The sequence below is a fragment of the Saccostrea cucullata genome, unplaced genomic scaffold (genome assembly GCF_032062105.1).
Source record: "Saccostrea cucullata isolate Sc308-1 unplaced genomic scaffold, CSIRO_AGI_Scuc_v1 ctg463, whole genome shotgun sequence".
Classification (NCBI taxonomy): Eukaryota; Metazoa; Mollusca; class Bivalvia; order Ostreida; family Ostreidae; genus Saccostrea; species Saccostrea cuccullata.
This window is the reverse complement of record NW_026925517.1, coordinates 250096-264554: the sequence shown is the minus strand read 5'-3', so window position 1 is coordinate 264554 and position 14459 is coordinate 250096. Positions and strand designations below refer to the sequence as shown.

Genomic DNA, 14459 nt, shown 5'->3' with positions numbered 1-14459 from the left:
TCTGTTGTGTTGGGAATGAACATGAGGAAGATGCATATACTTTAAACATTATTAAAATATATAATGCAAATCGAACACCTTTTTGTGTGCAGATCATGAAATGTACTGAGCTCCACGGGTATTTGTTGTCCTTGGCGCATTAATCTTGAAGCCCAAATTCTTACTTCGCTAGTGATACCTTTAGAAAACATGTGTATCTAGATGAAAGTTAACTCGGCAACATGCGCCATCCCATTGTTTAAATTTTATTCGGTGATTACACCTCCTATACCCGATTTCGCGGATTCAACGATACCCTAATATCGAGTATAATACGCGATTTTACGGATAATACCCGATTTCGAGTATTCTCTCCGACCTGTTTAAGATATGTTTGATACTGCAATAATATTCCGTTATGATCATCACGTGTATACGGTTAATGTCTCTCAATTGCTTTGCATCCTCTACATATGACTATTTTCTAAAACAGGGTAAGTTATTGATAATTAAGTTGATGAAACAATGAATAGTCTCGTTCAAAGTCATCATTTTGCATTTGTTTTGAGTGATACAATGACTTTGTCAACAGAAACATCTATCAAGTTTAAATGCTGACTAACGTTTTTCATACTCATTTTTAGGCCATCATTTACACAGTAAATTTTCCAAGGATTTCTTTTCGTTTTCGTTTTTATTGGTTATTTTGTTACTTTCCGATCATAACAAGTATACGGTGTCAGGTGTGGGATGCTTCTCCTCACTTATGAGGCTCGATCGATTTTGTTGTTCTTTTAAGTTTTATTTTAATGGACTCTTGAGCTCGAATACAGTTTGTCATCTCATTCTAGAACATTTTTGTATTTTGTGTTTGTAACAATACTTTAATCGTTCAAAATTTGTTCTTTACTGAAACAATATTACATTGAGAGGAAGACAAAGAATTGATTGTCCACAGGACACATCTGTCTTTAACCCTATGTACCAATCAGGTGGATGGAATATCAGAAGTTTAACTAAATGTAGTTTTCAAAACAAAACCTTAACAATTTGTATGAAACAAATCAGCCAAAATATGACCCATCAAAATATTTCGTTTGCCAATATATATAATTTAAAATTTCTTGATTTTTGAATAATTTGGGAGGCGAGTTAAACGTATGGATAAAAGCGGAATATTACTAAATGAATAAAGAAATTGTCATACAATGTATTCGTTTATAACTCCGGAAAAATACCTTAGAATAAGAATTCTTTGGTGTGCATTCTAGAGAGGGTTCTTAAAGAGGAATTTCAGCTCCTTTTAATATCTATTTTGAAGAACCTGCACAAAGAATCACTGATTTTAAACAGATTAAGTAATTTTATTGATGACTATTCACAATTATACAGTATTCAAGCCCAAAAGTCCATTAAAAAACACAATACAATATAGGAGCTGTGTAAGTCAATTTTCATTTATTTCATCGAAGCTTTCAAACTAGTCACAGTTTTGGATTTCATATTTTATTTTGTAAACATATTTTTAACAAAGGAACCACAAAGCGGTGTATCACATCGCAGAGAGCATATGTATAAATTAAGGTAGTCCCGTCACTCACTTATTACGTCACTTCTGTTTCGCAAAGTAATAATTCACCTACTCACAAACAAACACACACATACTTGTACGACCTACCCACTAATAAGCACACCCTTTCTTGCACGACTGCGTTAATATATCCCCTTCAAAGTCCAAATATGTTGTGAGGGGATAAAATCATCTCGAAAACAATCAACATTCTGAAGTCTCTTCTGTTGTATGAGTAAATATATTAATTTTCCTGATTTGGAAATTTTTCCATGTCATATCAAACTAGTACATGTTAAAATGTAAATCATCACTAGTACTGGGGGGGTCAAAATATTTTTTCTAGCTCAACGCACAATTTACCATTTACTTTGTCTGATGTGGCATCATCCTCAGTTGAATTTGGATATTCTGAAAAATATCAAAAAATGTAATATAATTCCTTAAATTGATCTAAAAAAGCAAAAGCAAAACTTGAAATTAAAAATCGGATATTTTCCCAAGTAAATATCACAAATATAAAGTTAAACATGAGCACAATAAGAATATTTTCTACACTTGATATCTCTTTTTTTTACTCGAAACCAATTTATGCTTCTCGGTTATGGTATCTGTTTTGGGAATTTTAATAACATTAATTATGGACGATGTTTTTCTGTTAATGACCAAAAAAATTTAAACAAATCAAACTTTTATTTCTAAAATTCATTTCATTTCTAAAATACTTTAGTTTTATGAAAAAAAGTGAATATAGGAGGATTGTCAGGAAAATTCGAGGAATTCTGTCTTTTAATTTTTTTATTTAACGTCATATGTTATTGCAGCTCGGAGGACCGGGTTGCTCTATACATATAAGTGTAAGTGTTGGTGTATGGGAATTGAAGTGGGAGAAGTTATTGAGAATCAAAGGTTTTCTAAACAATAAAAGAATTGTTAATCAGAATGTTCTTTCCCTTTCTAAATTATGATATATTTAATATATTTACTTCCATAACGTGAATTTGTAAATATGTATATGTTTTGATAATATAAAGCTGCTCATCATTTACTATCGAAAAACAGGTCCCCCTTTTTAGAACATCAAATTTTACTTATTGCATAAAAACGTACTCTATACAGCTCGTGTTTTATATTCTTGAAAATATGCAATACATGTGTCTCATTTACTTGAGGTATTGTTAAAGTTTAAAAGGGTATCGTTTTTCTTCGATTTTCATCCGACTATAAGTTTTCAAAATATTCTCGACTATCGTCTCCATCATTTAGACGCATTTCTTTTTCACACTTATCGAAGCGAATTGATGATCAAGACTCATTTCCATTGTTTACTTTATTTATTTTTCGGGCGACAATTGATGGTTACATCAATGTTTTCTTGTCTAAATTTGTTGTGCGTGTGTGCGTGTTATACACGGCAGAAATCATGAATAAACTATAAAAATGTTATAGGAATAAAACAAATATGTCACAACTGAGTCGAACATGTTTTTGTAAATGGCACAGGTGGGATCTGAGTGACAAACATTTTGTATCGGACGAAAACGGTATTCCTATTAAAATCTAAACAAAAAAATTAAAAAGTTTAAACGTCATGTAAAGACATAGGCGGTTCAAAGTTACTGATCTTGTAAAAGTTGACAACGGAAATTATACAACAAGAACAATTATCAAAAAAGTAATATAAAGTGGTAGATAAAGGTTTTAATGATGGGTATTTGACTATACTTGTGGGAAATATAAACATATTGATTTAAAATGAAGTACATTGATTTCAATTAAATCGAATGCAACGAATATGTACACATAAAGAAAACGAATATTTTTTTTACATATCATATTGTGTATATTTTAAATTTCTTGAAAAAAGTTTAACGAAAATTGACATCGTCCATGAACTTTTCGACCAACCGTCGTATAAGGGATCTCATGATTTGTGGTTCTATTTTTTTTTTCTTTTTAGATATCTTACCACTTATCATGGGAGATTTTTTTATCCCATATTTTATACAACACTTTCAAAGTTTCACATAGGAATCCACGTTATTTCACATCATGAAACATATCGGGATAAGGAGCAGTATTCAAGATCAAAAGTTTATGAAACATTACAGAATAGGAGCAGAAAAATCATGGACCTCCAAAATATCAGAGGTGGGATCAGGTGTCATCATCTCTTTCGTGCAAAACCCTTTATGAAGTCATAACAATTGGATATCATTAAATATTTAATGAGTTATATCCACTGGATAAAGGGGTAAATATTGGGTTAAAAATCATTTTAAAATCTCACCTGTATTTAGAACAAAGTAAACAGAGTCTGCTGCTTCTCTTTCATCCTTAGAAGTACACATTTTAGTCTCTCCTACTTTTCGTTTTTGAGAAATACCTGACATAAACAAATTTTGTTGCACAACATTTGTGTTTATATCTGTTTCTGTAACTTCTGTATTTGATAAATAATCTTTATCTTTTTGATCCTGAGGTTGCATGGTTTCATTTGTAGTGTTCCTGTGTGTCATTTCCTGTTTTGGATAAGACTCATCTTTAAAAGAGGGTTCACTTATGTCTACCTGTTTAGTGAAAGAAGTTGATGCATGTTCCATGATAACATCACGTATAGTGTTCATTGGTATCAGATGGCGATATTCGTGACACAGTGGTTCTACATATTCATTACTTTCTTGTAATTCCATTTTTGGGTACGAATTGCTTTGAAAAAGGGGTTCACTTATGTCTACTTGTACAATCATAGAAGGTGATGTCTGAAGATATTTACGAAGTTTGTTATCTTCATCACGGTGTTTCCTAAAATCTTCTGTTTTTTCTCCTGATAGAAAAGTTTCCTCTACCTATATATATCAAAATATTTGTTTTCAAAATCTTTTTAAAACAAAGCAGTTTTTAATCATCTTTTTGACGCCCGTTTTCGCATTGCCAATTTTATAAGATATATCATCGACAAAAGTATAAATTATATATGTTTTAGTATAAAACATACTGACTTATTTGACGCCGAATCACGAGAATAATACTTCGCGAATGGACGGTTGATCAACAGAATTTAAATTGCTTTAAGCACCTTTGAATTAAATAGTGAGTAATATTACGCAACGATGCTACCGGCGAAATTACGCGGAAATCATTTTTTGCAACTCTACAGTACTTACTTTGAAATATTCGCGAGTGCAAGGAATTTCTGAATATTCTGGGATATCATTCAATGTGTCTGTTCCAGGAATGTTATTATTTCTATGTATATCTAGATTCACTGTAATATTTTTCGGCACTCTGAAAATAAATTGATTTTTATTTTATATTGCGTAACATTTATCCCATTTAAAGTCTATTTGAAGTAGGATAATACTGTATGAAATAAATTTTCTTGATTTTTTTTTTCATAATAATCATCGTTTATCTTTAACATGTTCCTCCAACAATGAAAAAACATTCAGGTTTGTTCTCACCTTTTTAGAAATACACACGTGCCAAAAATTCCTATAAGTAATCCAAACAATGTTCCACCTAAACAGATCATGACGTATATTTCTGCATTCGTTTCTGAAATGAGTAAGGAGATGTCGCAATTCAACGTTAAAGCAATAAGAAGTTGCCAACTGTTTAAAGGGATATAAACAACAAATGCAGTCTAATTTACAGAGAATTGTTGAAAACAATTATTTACGTTTTTTAATCATTTTAAAATTTAACCTACTTAAATAATCAATTTTAATCATTTAAAACATTAATTTAAAGATATTTCTTGTCTATATGCGTGCACGTTTACAGGACTCAAGGATAAATGTACGTGTTATTTACTCGTGAGACGTTATCTAAAACAAAGCTTTATGATCAACATGATAAATTTTCAAACGTAAACTTCCTTTACTTTGGCAGGAATGATCCTTTATCATCTACAAGTTGGGATAAATCTTTCATCAGGTGAATATACTCCACGTATGAACAATTTATAAAACTAGTTAAATATTGACCAACATATTAATGAAACAGGACTATCATCAGCCTCGTCCTGAGCCATAATTTCGTAAGTTCTATGATCGATGCAATGAACTTGGCAGAAAAATGTATGCAATTTATCATAAAATCAAATTCTGACTGGGATTTTTATACTTTTTGTAAGGCCATTATTTATTTATTTTTTGTTGTTGTTATTTTTCGGTCATGACAAGGAGCCCACTGTGGATGTGACCGGTAGGCAGGGGTTGCTCACTCCTCCATGGCACCTGATCCCACCTCTGATGTTTTGGAGGTCCGTGTTTTTCTGCTCCTGTTCTGTATTGTTTCATGGGCCTTTATCCTTGATTACTCTTCGTTATCTACATGAATATTCTCTTTAATTAAGAAATTTTAAAAAAAAAGTGGGTTTAAGAAAATGTTTAAAGAGTGGGTTCAAGAACAAACTATCAAATTATGATGGAAATTATTTTTTTCTTTCACAACTGCATGCACTAATTATGAAAAAGGTGAAAATATTAAGGACACCGTGTAATTTTCAACTATGGATATTACCAGTATATTGTCAATTTCCTTGTAAAATCGACAATACATGTAAAAGATACAAATCAAGAGCAGATCAAACACGGGCTTCTAAAATATAAGGTGCTCTGGAGGAGTGGGCATCCCCTTGTCCCCTGTGCTCCTTGTTAATCCTTCTTGATAATATTTAATAACTAGCAGATTGTATTAAATACGAATGTGTTTATCAACCAGAAAATCATCGGTCTATTATTTTCTTCTCAAAAATATACCTTTTGTAGTTTGTGAATTACTTATACATCCTGGCTTGATTGTCGATGTGTCTTGGAAGCTATTAATTACGTTATTCGTGCTGAGAATCGCATGATGTCTTGACTCATTTTGGCAACTCAGGTTAACAGGTTTGTCTTCTTCGTATCTGTCCCCAGCTTTTTCAAAGTTACAGGACAGATCGACATCTTTTAAACTTTTTTTTATCTGATCACTAGTCTCATTAGTGTCTACTATGGTATCTATTCCTCTCTTATGTCGTTCTTTAATGGAACAGTTTGATTTGTAACAAGTATCTGTATCTAGTATCTTTATACAGATAAGCAATGAATCCTTTTTCGTTTTGTCCGAGATAGTTTTGATTTTGCAATCTGTATTTCTGGTGCATTTTTCAAGGTCAACTTTCATTGTAGATCCTTATAGATAAATAAAATATTAAAATTAATGGCTGCAAAATAAGAAACTGCTTATAATTACAGTATATCTTATAAACCAGAGGTCTGCAAGCAAACATAAAATATGATTTATTATTTTTTGTTATAACGCCCGTGTTTGTTTTAGTTTATTTCATTCATCGAAATGTATATACGTGATGCTATAAATTGATATATTTATTTTTTTTGTAATAAATAAGAGTAAGGGAAGAGTGTTATAGTGAAACACAGACACAACAAAAGTAATCAAGTTCAAAAGTCCATTTAAAAAACAAATCGCTGGGAGAAATGCCTCTTAAATACCTCTTAAAACATCAATTAACATGTAACAATCATGATAAAACAAAGAAAGAGAAAGTATGCATATATATTCTTGCCTGTATTTGTTTTAGAGGATAAAACACCACGTATTAAGTTTTCTAACTTCTGAAGATGATTTCTGCAAAAGAAATACACGTTACAATTCTATTCATTCATTACAAGACTCATGCTTGACTAAAAGAAAAAAAGAGCAGGCGCCGAAATCATAAAATAATCTTCAACAAAAAACAAATATTTCCGTCCTTTGCATGGTGTATGTTAGCTAAAATACGTTTAAAAATATCGATTTGGCGATGCCTTTTTAAAAAGTATTTCATTTTACACTGATTGATTTTCAGCGCTCGATACAGATTAAGACTTACTTTTAAGAAATAACAAGATCTTGAGGCCAGTATTTTTAGTTTAACTGAGCCGAAGGCTTATTTGACTTTTTCGGACAAGATTTTGTTCGATTTACGTCAGTGCATCTGTCTTTCTGTAAATGTTTTACATGTTCAGCTTCTCAGGAAATATTGGACCAATTTCATCCAAACTGCCACAAACTATCCTTTGGTGAAGGTGATTTATATTTGTTTAATTGATAGCCACACCCATTCCAAGGGCAGATATTTAAATATTGGTGAAAAATTAATGGTATCCTTTAAAGTTTTTCTCATGAATCACTGGGACAGGAAAGATAAAACTTATGTGGAATTATTTCCAGGTGGTATTGATTCAAGTTTATTCAATTCATGATCCCAGAGGGTAAGGCTGGGTCAAAATGGAGGATGAGAATCTTACACAGTAATACATAGGAAAAATTCTCTTCTCATATTTAAACAGCCAAATCATGATTAATGGTAACTTTATTCAAGCAGCCTAGTGAAATGTAGATTCAAGTTTGTTCAAGTCATTACCTTGGGGGTAGATCGGGACCATAAGTTTACATAGGAATATATGGGGAAAACCCCTTTAAGTACAGCAAAGTCGTGATTGTTCATGTTTATATCAAAACATCCTCAGGTATGGTGTTGATGCATAATTGTTAAAATCAAGATCCCAGGGAGTAGGGACGGACCACAATAAAAGTTCAACCTTATAGTCTAAAAGGCCTCAGATTGCTCGAAACATTATAGTAAAAACTGTTATCCTTTCTTAGTGTTGTTTCAATTTTGCATAGATTAAATTTAGTTCTAATCGTACCCTCCTTTAGAATCAGGACGACTAATGCATATACTGAATTGATTTTTGCTTGTTCCTAGCCACAATGCTCAGGTGAACGATGTGGCACATCCGAATCAAAAAATATTATCGAGCTTCTTTTTAATATATAATATCCTTCATGAAACGCCATATACATGTATACTCGTACTCTTAAAGAAAAACACATATAAAAGTTACATACGTTAACTGGTGGATGGAACTGTTTGTTGCCCCTAAATTTGATTTCCAAGCATGGACACACATATCATTCTTAGAATTTGTAGTGACTTTGCATAAAGCTTTGTAGTTGATTAACTGCACTGAAAAACACATAACAAAAACGTCATAAATGACTGAAGAGTACTGTTATAGTTGCATCACTTCAGACTGAATTTAAAATTCTTAATTAAATTGCCATCTCCACAAATTCTTCATCACGCACTTTGTTATCTATATGAGTTTTTGTGATATTTTGCTCAATTCAATAATTACCAAAGAAGATGTAGATCAACTTCCTGATCATAAAAGTCCGAAAAATGATTCTTCCCATTTTCTGCTATCTTTCTTTTTCGAAAATGGTGAAATGGTGATATTTTTCCGAAAAGAAAGATCCGTTGTTATACTGTTCACAACTTTGTCCTGGAAGGAAGTAACATAGAACACATGATTCAGAAAACAGAAATGACACAGTTGTTATTATCTGATAATTTGTCATACACTCAGTAGGTTCTCACACTCGACCTCTATATTTAGACGACATATGCTCTAATAAGCACTTTCAATTTTCACATGACTTTTTAAAAAAAAAGATTCACCGATATTCCAATATTTTGCTTAGTTCATATGTTATAATTGTCAGAATTATTTCTATGAGATTTCAAATGTCATCAATTAAGTGGATTATAATTTTTCTAAAATATATTTATTCCCAAAAAGTATTTGTATACAGCCAAATAGATAACTATGACATAATATTCTTTTATAATGTCTATGGTAAAGGTCGGAATATAACAGGGTGCTAGGGTGGGGCCAGTTTGCAAATACTTAAGATAGTAAAAACGGTAAGATATATGTGTCATTGTCATTTGTTTTGAAATGTCAAAATAAAACACTCTAACATAAGATTTCTTGACCTTAATTAAAATAAGTTATCTTTAAGGATTAGTTGGATGACGTCCGTTTGTATGTACAGACTCGTTTCTTTAAAGAAGTGTTATAATTCTTCTTTTCAGAAGTAAATGTTAAGGAATTTTAAATGTAAATTGGAAGCATCATGGAAAATAGATGAATGTATGATCACTATAGTTCAATGATATACAGGTATGGTGATACCAAACTGCATTCAGCCTCAAAGTTCATATTCTGTTACCTATAAACAACACATATCGGGAGAAGACCAAATACTGACTTCTAAAAAACACCAGACGTGGGTTCGGGTGCCATGAAAACCTTTAAAAAAATCAAATTTAATTTTTTAATACGTTTTCCCCAAAAAAACATCACAAGGAGTACACGGCACGTTTGACCCGTCGACATAATTTATCATTTATAATACCTGGTCTTTGTAGGGTAATATAAAATCATCTATAACAAAAGTAGTGAAATAAAAAGCAAGAAAACTACATTCAATTGATTAAAATAGTATTAATCATACTTATCTCTTAGCATTGGAAGTTGTACGAATTTGTACCAGTTACAATTAAAACTAACATCCTTATCGTAGCAGGGTTGTTTTCTTTTTTTTTCAAGATAAACACTTTAACTCATCATTTTGCTTTCCGGACTTAAAAAAAGGAGATGTTCTAGCTCTAAATAATATATTGTTAGAATTTCCTAATCTTCCAAAAGGGAACGGTATATTATAAATATATTTACATTGCAGTTCCAGGAAAATCTAGTTCTCTTGAATGTAAATTTTATGCTTTAAAAGGTTTTCTGTTAAATGTAAGGAAAGATATCGACAATGCACAACGGACATAGTGCTTTCTTCTAGCTATTTTTTTCGATTTTCTTGCTTTAACATGCATCCTAGATTAATCAAAGCACTGAAAGAACTGAAAGGCGGTTTTTAATTGCTCGAGAATATTGTCTGATCCAAAATAAGTACACATTTATTTTTTTTTCTTCTGGTCATTGATGTTTAACAGGTAGAGTTTGCATGATTATGATTAACAATATCCCATATACCAGTAATTAAAACTAACAGTCCAAACTTATGATTTAAAAATTTAATAAACAAGATGTCCAAGATATTCTCGCATATTATAATTTTTCTATTCAAGAAGCATTTTTTTCTCATAATTCAAAAATTCAGTCTTGGAATATTTAAAATAATGCACATATTTAAGAAACATTCTTTTAGTTTCAAACAAACGTTCACGGTAGCTCAGTCGGTAGAGCGCTCGCTCCGTGATCGGGAGGTCGTGAGTTCGTATCTCGGCACGACTGACCTAGTCGTTAAAATGGGTAGCAACTGTCTCTTCGCCATGCGCTCGGCACTTTGAAGTGAAAGTTGCGGGTCCATCGGATGAGACCTTAAAAACCGAGGCCCCGTGTCAGCGGCAGGCGTTAGCACGATAAAGATCCCTCCCTGCTCAATGGCCTTGAGTGCCGAGTAAAGGTCAAAAGTTGAAGCCCTTCACCGGCATACGGTGAAGTCACCATATGAGTGAAAAATTCTCGAGTGGGACGTTAAACAATATACAATCAATCAAACAAACAGTACTTTTATCGGAAACTACATGTAAAAACACTGATACATCTTCATTGTCAAGCGACGTCAGGCATAATGCATATAAATTGAATTTCTTAAAATGCCAATTGACTATACTATTAATTTGTTTAAAAATCAAAACATTATGATATCAACCACTAATATTATATCGACGAAAACGATATGAAACATGAAACTCCTCAAAATTTCGAAAAGCCCTCGCTATTGAAAATAATTCGCTTAAAATATGCATTCAGCAGCGTATGTGCACAAATTGTTGGATCCCAATAAAGCAAATATCTAATTTCTCTTTCAATTTAATTCTCAAGCTAAAATATTGATCATTAATTTTTCCAACGATTAGGATGTTAAAAATATTTGTTTGAATGTCGTCTCGCAATGGAACTATTTTGTTTATTGGGAGCGTCTGCTTTGACGCTGTTTGGTTTTTTGTTTACTGTGCTATTTATAGTAAGACAGTCGATCATGATGCCTATAGCTAGGACTTTGCTTTCAGAAAAGCCCAGCTTTAAAGTCGGAATATATGACATTGAGGTTTGTGCAGATAAATGATGAAAATATTTCTATTTTTATATGATGTTTTGACTTCAGATGAAATGGGCCAACTAAGAACTATAACTTGTATGACAACCGAGAAGACCTCCGTTTTACTATTATAAACATTCCTTATTTAGAACTGTGAATAATATCCTGCAACCCTTCATATGGTGTATATAAGATTTCCTGACTTATTAGCTATACTAAGAAGCATTCTCTGACTCTACCAGAAAGAACGATACTTAACGGAAATTGATCCTAAAAAACAAAACAAGTATTTGATAATAAATACGGATAATTGGAATTCAAAAGTCAAAGGATCCGGTGCCTATAAGGAATAAGAATGAGACATTAAGAGGTCAGGGATGATGTATCTATCAGGAGTAAGTATTTAATCATTAAGAGTCCGGGGATGGGGTACATGTACCTATAAGGAGGAGGGAGTTAAGAGCCCATGGATCAGGTGCCTATGAAGAGTAAGGAATTGAGGTCAGGGATGAAATGTCTATCAGGAGTACGTATTTAATCATTAAGAGTCCGGGGATGGGGTAACTAGGAGGAGGAGGGAGTTAAACATTTAGAGCCCATGGATCAGGTGCCTATGAAGAGTAAGAAATTAAAAATCATAAGGTCAGGAATGAGGTGCAGATAAGGAGTGAGGATACAAACATTAAGAGGTTAGGGATAAGGTGCCAGTGAGGATAAAACATTAAGAGGTTAGGGATCAGGTGCCAGTGAGGAGTGAGGATACAAACATTAAGAGGTTAGGGATCGGGTCAGTGAGGAGTGAGGATACAAACATTAAGGGGTTAGGGATCAGGTCAGTGAGGAGTGAGGATACAAACATTAAGAGGTCAGGGATCAGGTGCCAGTTAGGAGTGAGGATACAAACATTAAGAGGTCAGGGATCAGGTCAGTTAGGAGTGAGGATACAAACATTAAGAGGTCAGGGATCAGGTGCCAGTTAGGAGTGAGGATACAAACATTAAGGGGTTAGGGATCAGGTCAGTGAGGAGTGAGGATACAAACATTAAGGGGTTAGGGATCAGGTCAGTGAGGAGTGAGGATACAAACATTAAGAGGTCAGGGATCAGGTGCCAGTTAGGAGTGAGGATACAAACATTAAGAGGTCAGGGATCAGGTGCCAGTTAGGAGTGAGGATACAAACATTAAGAGGGCAGGGATCAGGTCAGTGAGGAGTGAGGATACAAACATTAAGAGGTCAGGGATCAGGTCAGTGAAGAGTGAGGATACAAACATTAAGAGGCCAGGGATTGGGTCAGTGAAGAGTGAGGATACAAACATTAAGAGGTCAGGGATCAGGTACCTATAAGGAGAAAGGAGTTAAACATTTAGAGACCAGAGAACGGCTTATGATCATAAACATCCCCAAAATGATTCTATCCATATTTATGCTATTTTACATTTCTAAAATAGTGAAATAGTGACATTTTTCCAGAAAGAAAATTCAGTTGTTATACCGTTCACAACTTCTTCCTGGAGGGAAGTAACATAAAACACATGATTCAGAAAACAGGACCGACGCAGTTGTTATTATTTAATTATTTGTCATACACTTAGTAGGTTCCCACACTCGAGCTCTATATTTAGACGATATATATTCTGAAATGCACTTTCAATTTTCAAATGACGTTTTCTTAAAAAGATCCATCGGTATTAAAATATTCTACTTTGTTTATATGTTGTTATTTCCGGAGTTATTTCTATGAAATTTTCCATTTGTCATTTTATAAATTAATTATAACTTTTCCGATATTTATTCCCGGAAATCATTTGTGTTCAGCAGCATAGATAACTATGAGATAACAGTCTTCTATAATGTCTAAAATAAAGGTCCGGATATTACAGTGTTCTAGGTGGGGCAAGTGTGCAAATACTAAAGATAATAAAAATGGTAAGATAAATGTCTCGTCGTCATTTTGATTTGAATGAAACAAACAGTATTCAAGATCAAAAGTCCTTTAAACAATACAAAATAGGAGCAGAGCATTCACGGACCTCCAAAACGTCGGAGGTTGGATAAGGTGCTACGGAGGAGTAAATGTCAAAAAATATATTTTCAAATAATATAACCTGACCTAAATTAACGTTAGCTATCTTTTAGGATTAGTTGAATGACAACCTTTTGTATGTACAGACTCATTCAGTAAGAGAAGTGTGGGAATTTCTCTCTTCAGAACTAAATTTAAGGAATTTAAAATGTAATTTTTTATGACATGCAACTTAGAAAATGTATAAATGTATGATCACTATAGTTCAATAACATAAAGTGATAAAAAATGGCATAGAAGAAGTTCACATTGCATTAAACAATAGAAGAGGAAAGACGGGCATCCAAAAACATCAGAGGTGGCATCAGGTGCAATGAAAACCTTGAAAATCAAACTTAATCTTTAATACGTTTTCCCCCGAACATGACAAGAGTAAGCGGCCAGTCGGCATGGGATGCCTCATGGAACCTGATCCCACCTGATATTTTTGTCCTTGTTTGCTCCGCTCCTAATTTATAATGTTAAATGAACTTTTAAGCTCGAATACTGTACGTTATCTACATATATTCCATGTTATTAAATTGGGTAAAAACTAAAATAATTAATCCTTCTGATTTACAAAAAAGTAAACATTTTATCTGTTAAAGTTAGTCAGTCGATGTTTGATTTCGTATGTACTCTATATTGACGATAACTATTATTAATTTTCTTTTATTGCAACGTGGCAAAACAGATTGGGTTTTTTGTAAAAATATGCATTTGCTTTATTTTCGCACCATTAGCAGATTTTAAACAAAACAGAAGCACTTAGTTTCATTCTCAGTTGTAAGGGTAGAAGGACGAACTGGTGATTCAAATGTTCATTCCAGTGTTATTACTGATCATGTGTAGATTCTCTCACTGTATTACAAATAACAGTGATATGA

At 32.8% G+C, this 14459-nt stretch overlaps 1 protein-coding gene across 4 annotated transcripts in view; it reads right to left on the bottom strand.

Annotated features, from left to right (window-relative positions):
- Positions 1–1296: 1296 nt before the first annotated feature.
- The window catches only part of LOC134269073 (uncharacterized), a 30649-nt gene continuing 17486 nt past the window's right edge, over positions 1297–14459 (bottom strand). Inside the window, exons 1-9 of one of the 4 annotated variants that reach the window (XM_062751292.1) lie at positions 9659–9673; positions 8743–8889; positions 8453–8570; positions 7125–7186; positions 6316–6729; positions 5014–5107; positions 4717–4837; positions 3840–4398; positions 1297–1960 (exon numbers count right to left, since the gene is read on the bottom strand). In XM_062751292.1, coding sequence (XP_062607276.1) covers positions 1878–1960; positions 3840–4398; positions 4717–4837; positions 5014–5107; positions 6316–6729; positions 7125–7186; positions 8453–8570; positions 8743–8800 — 1509 coding nt within the window. In that variant the 5' untranslated portion in view covers positions 8801–8889; positions 9659–9673 and the 3' untranslated portion in view covers positions 1297–1877. Of the gene's footprint in view, positions 1961–3839; positions 4399–4716; positions 4838–5013; positions 5108–6315; positions 6730–7124; positions 7187–8452; positions 8571–8742; positions 9300–9658; positions 9674–14459 lie in introns of those variants that run through there. The other 3 variants (XR_009992495.1, XM_062751289.1, XM_062751290.1) reach the window with 3 other exon arrangements.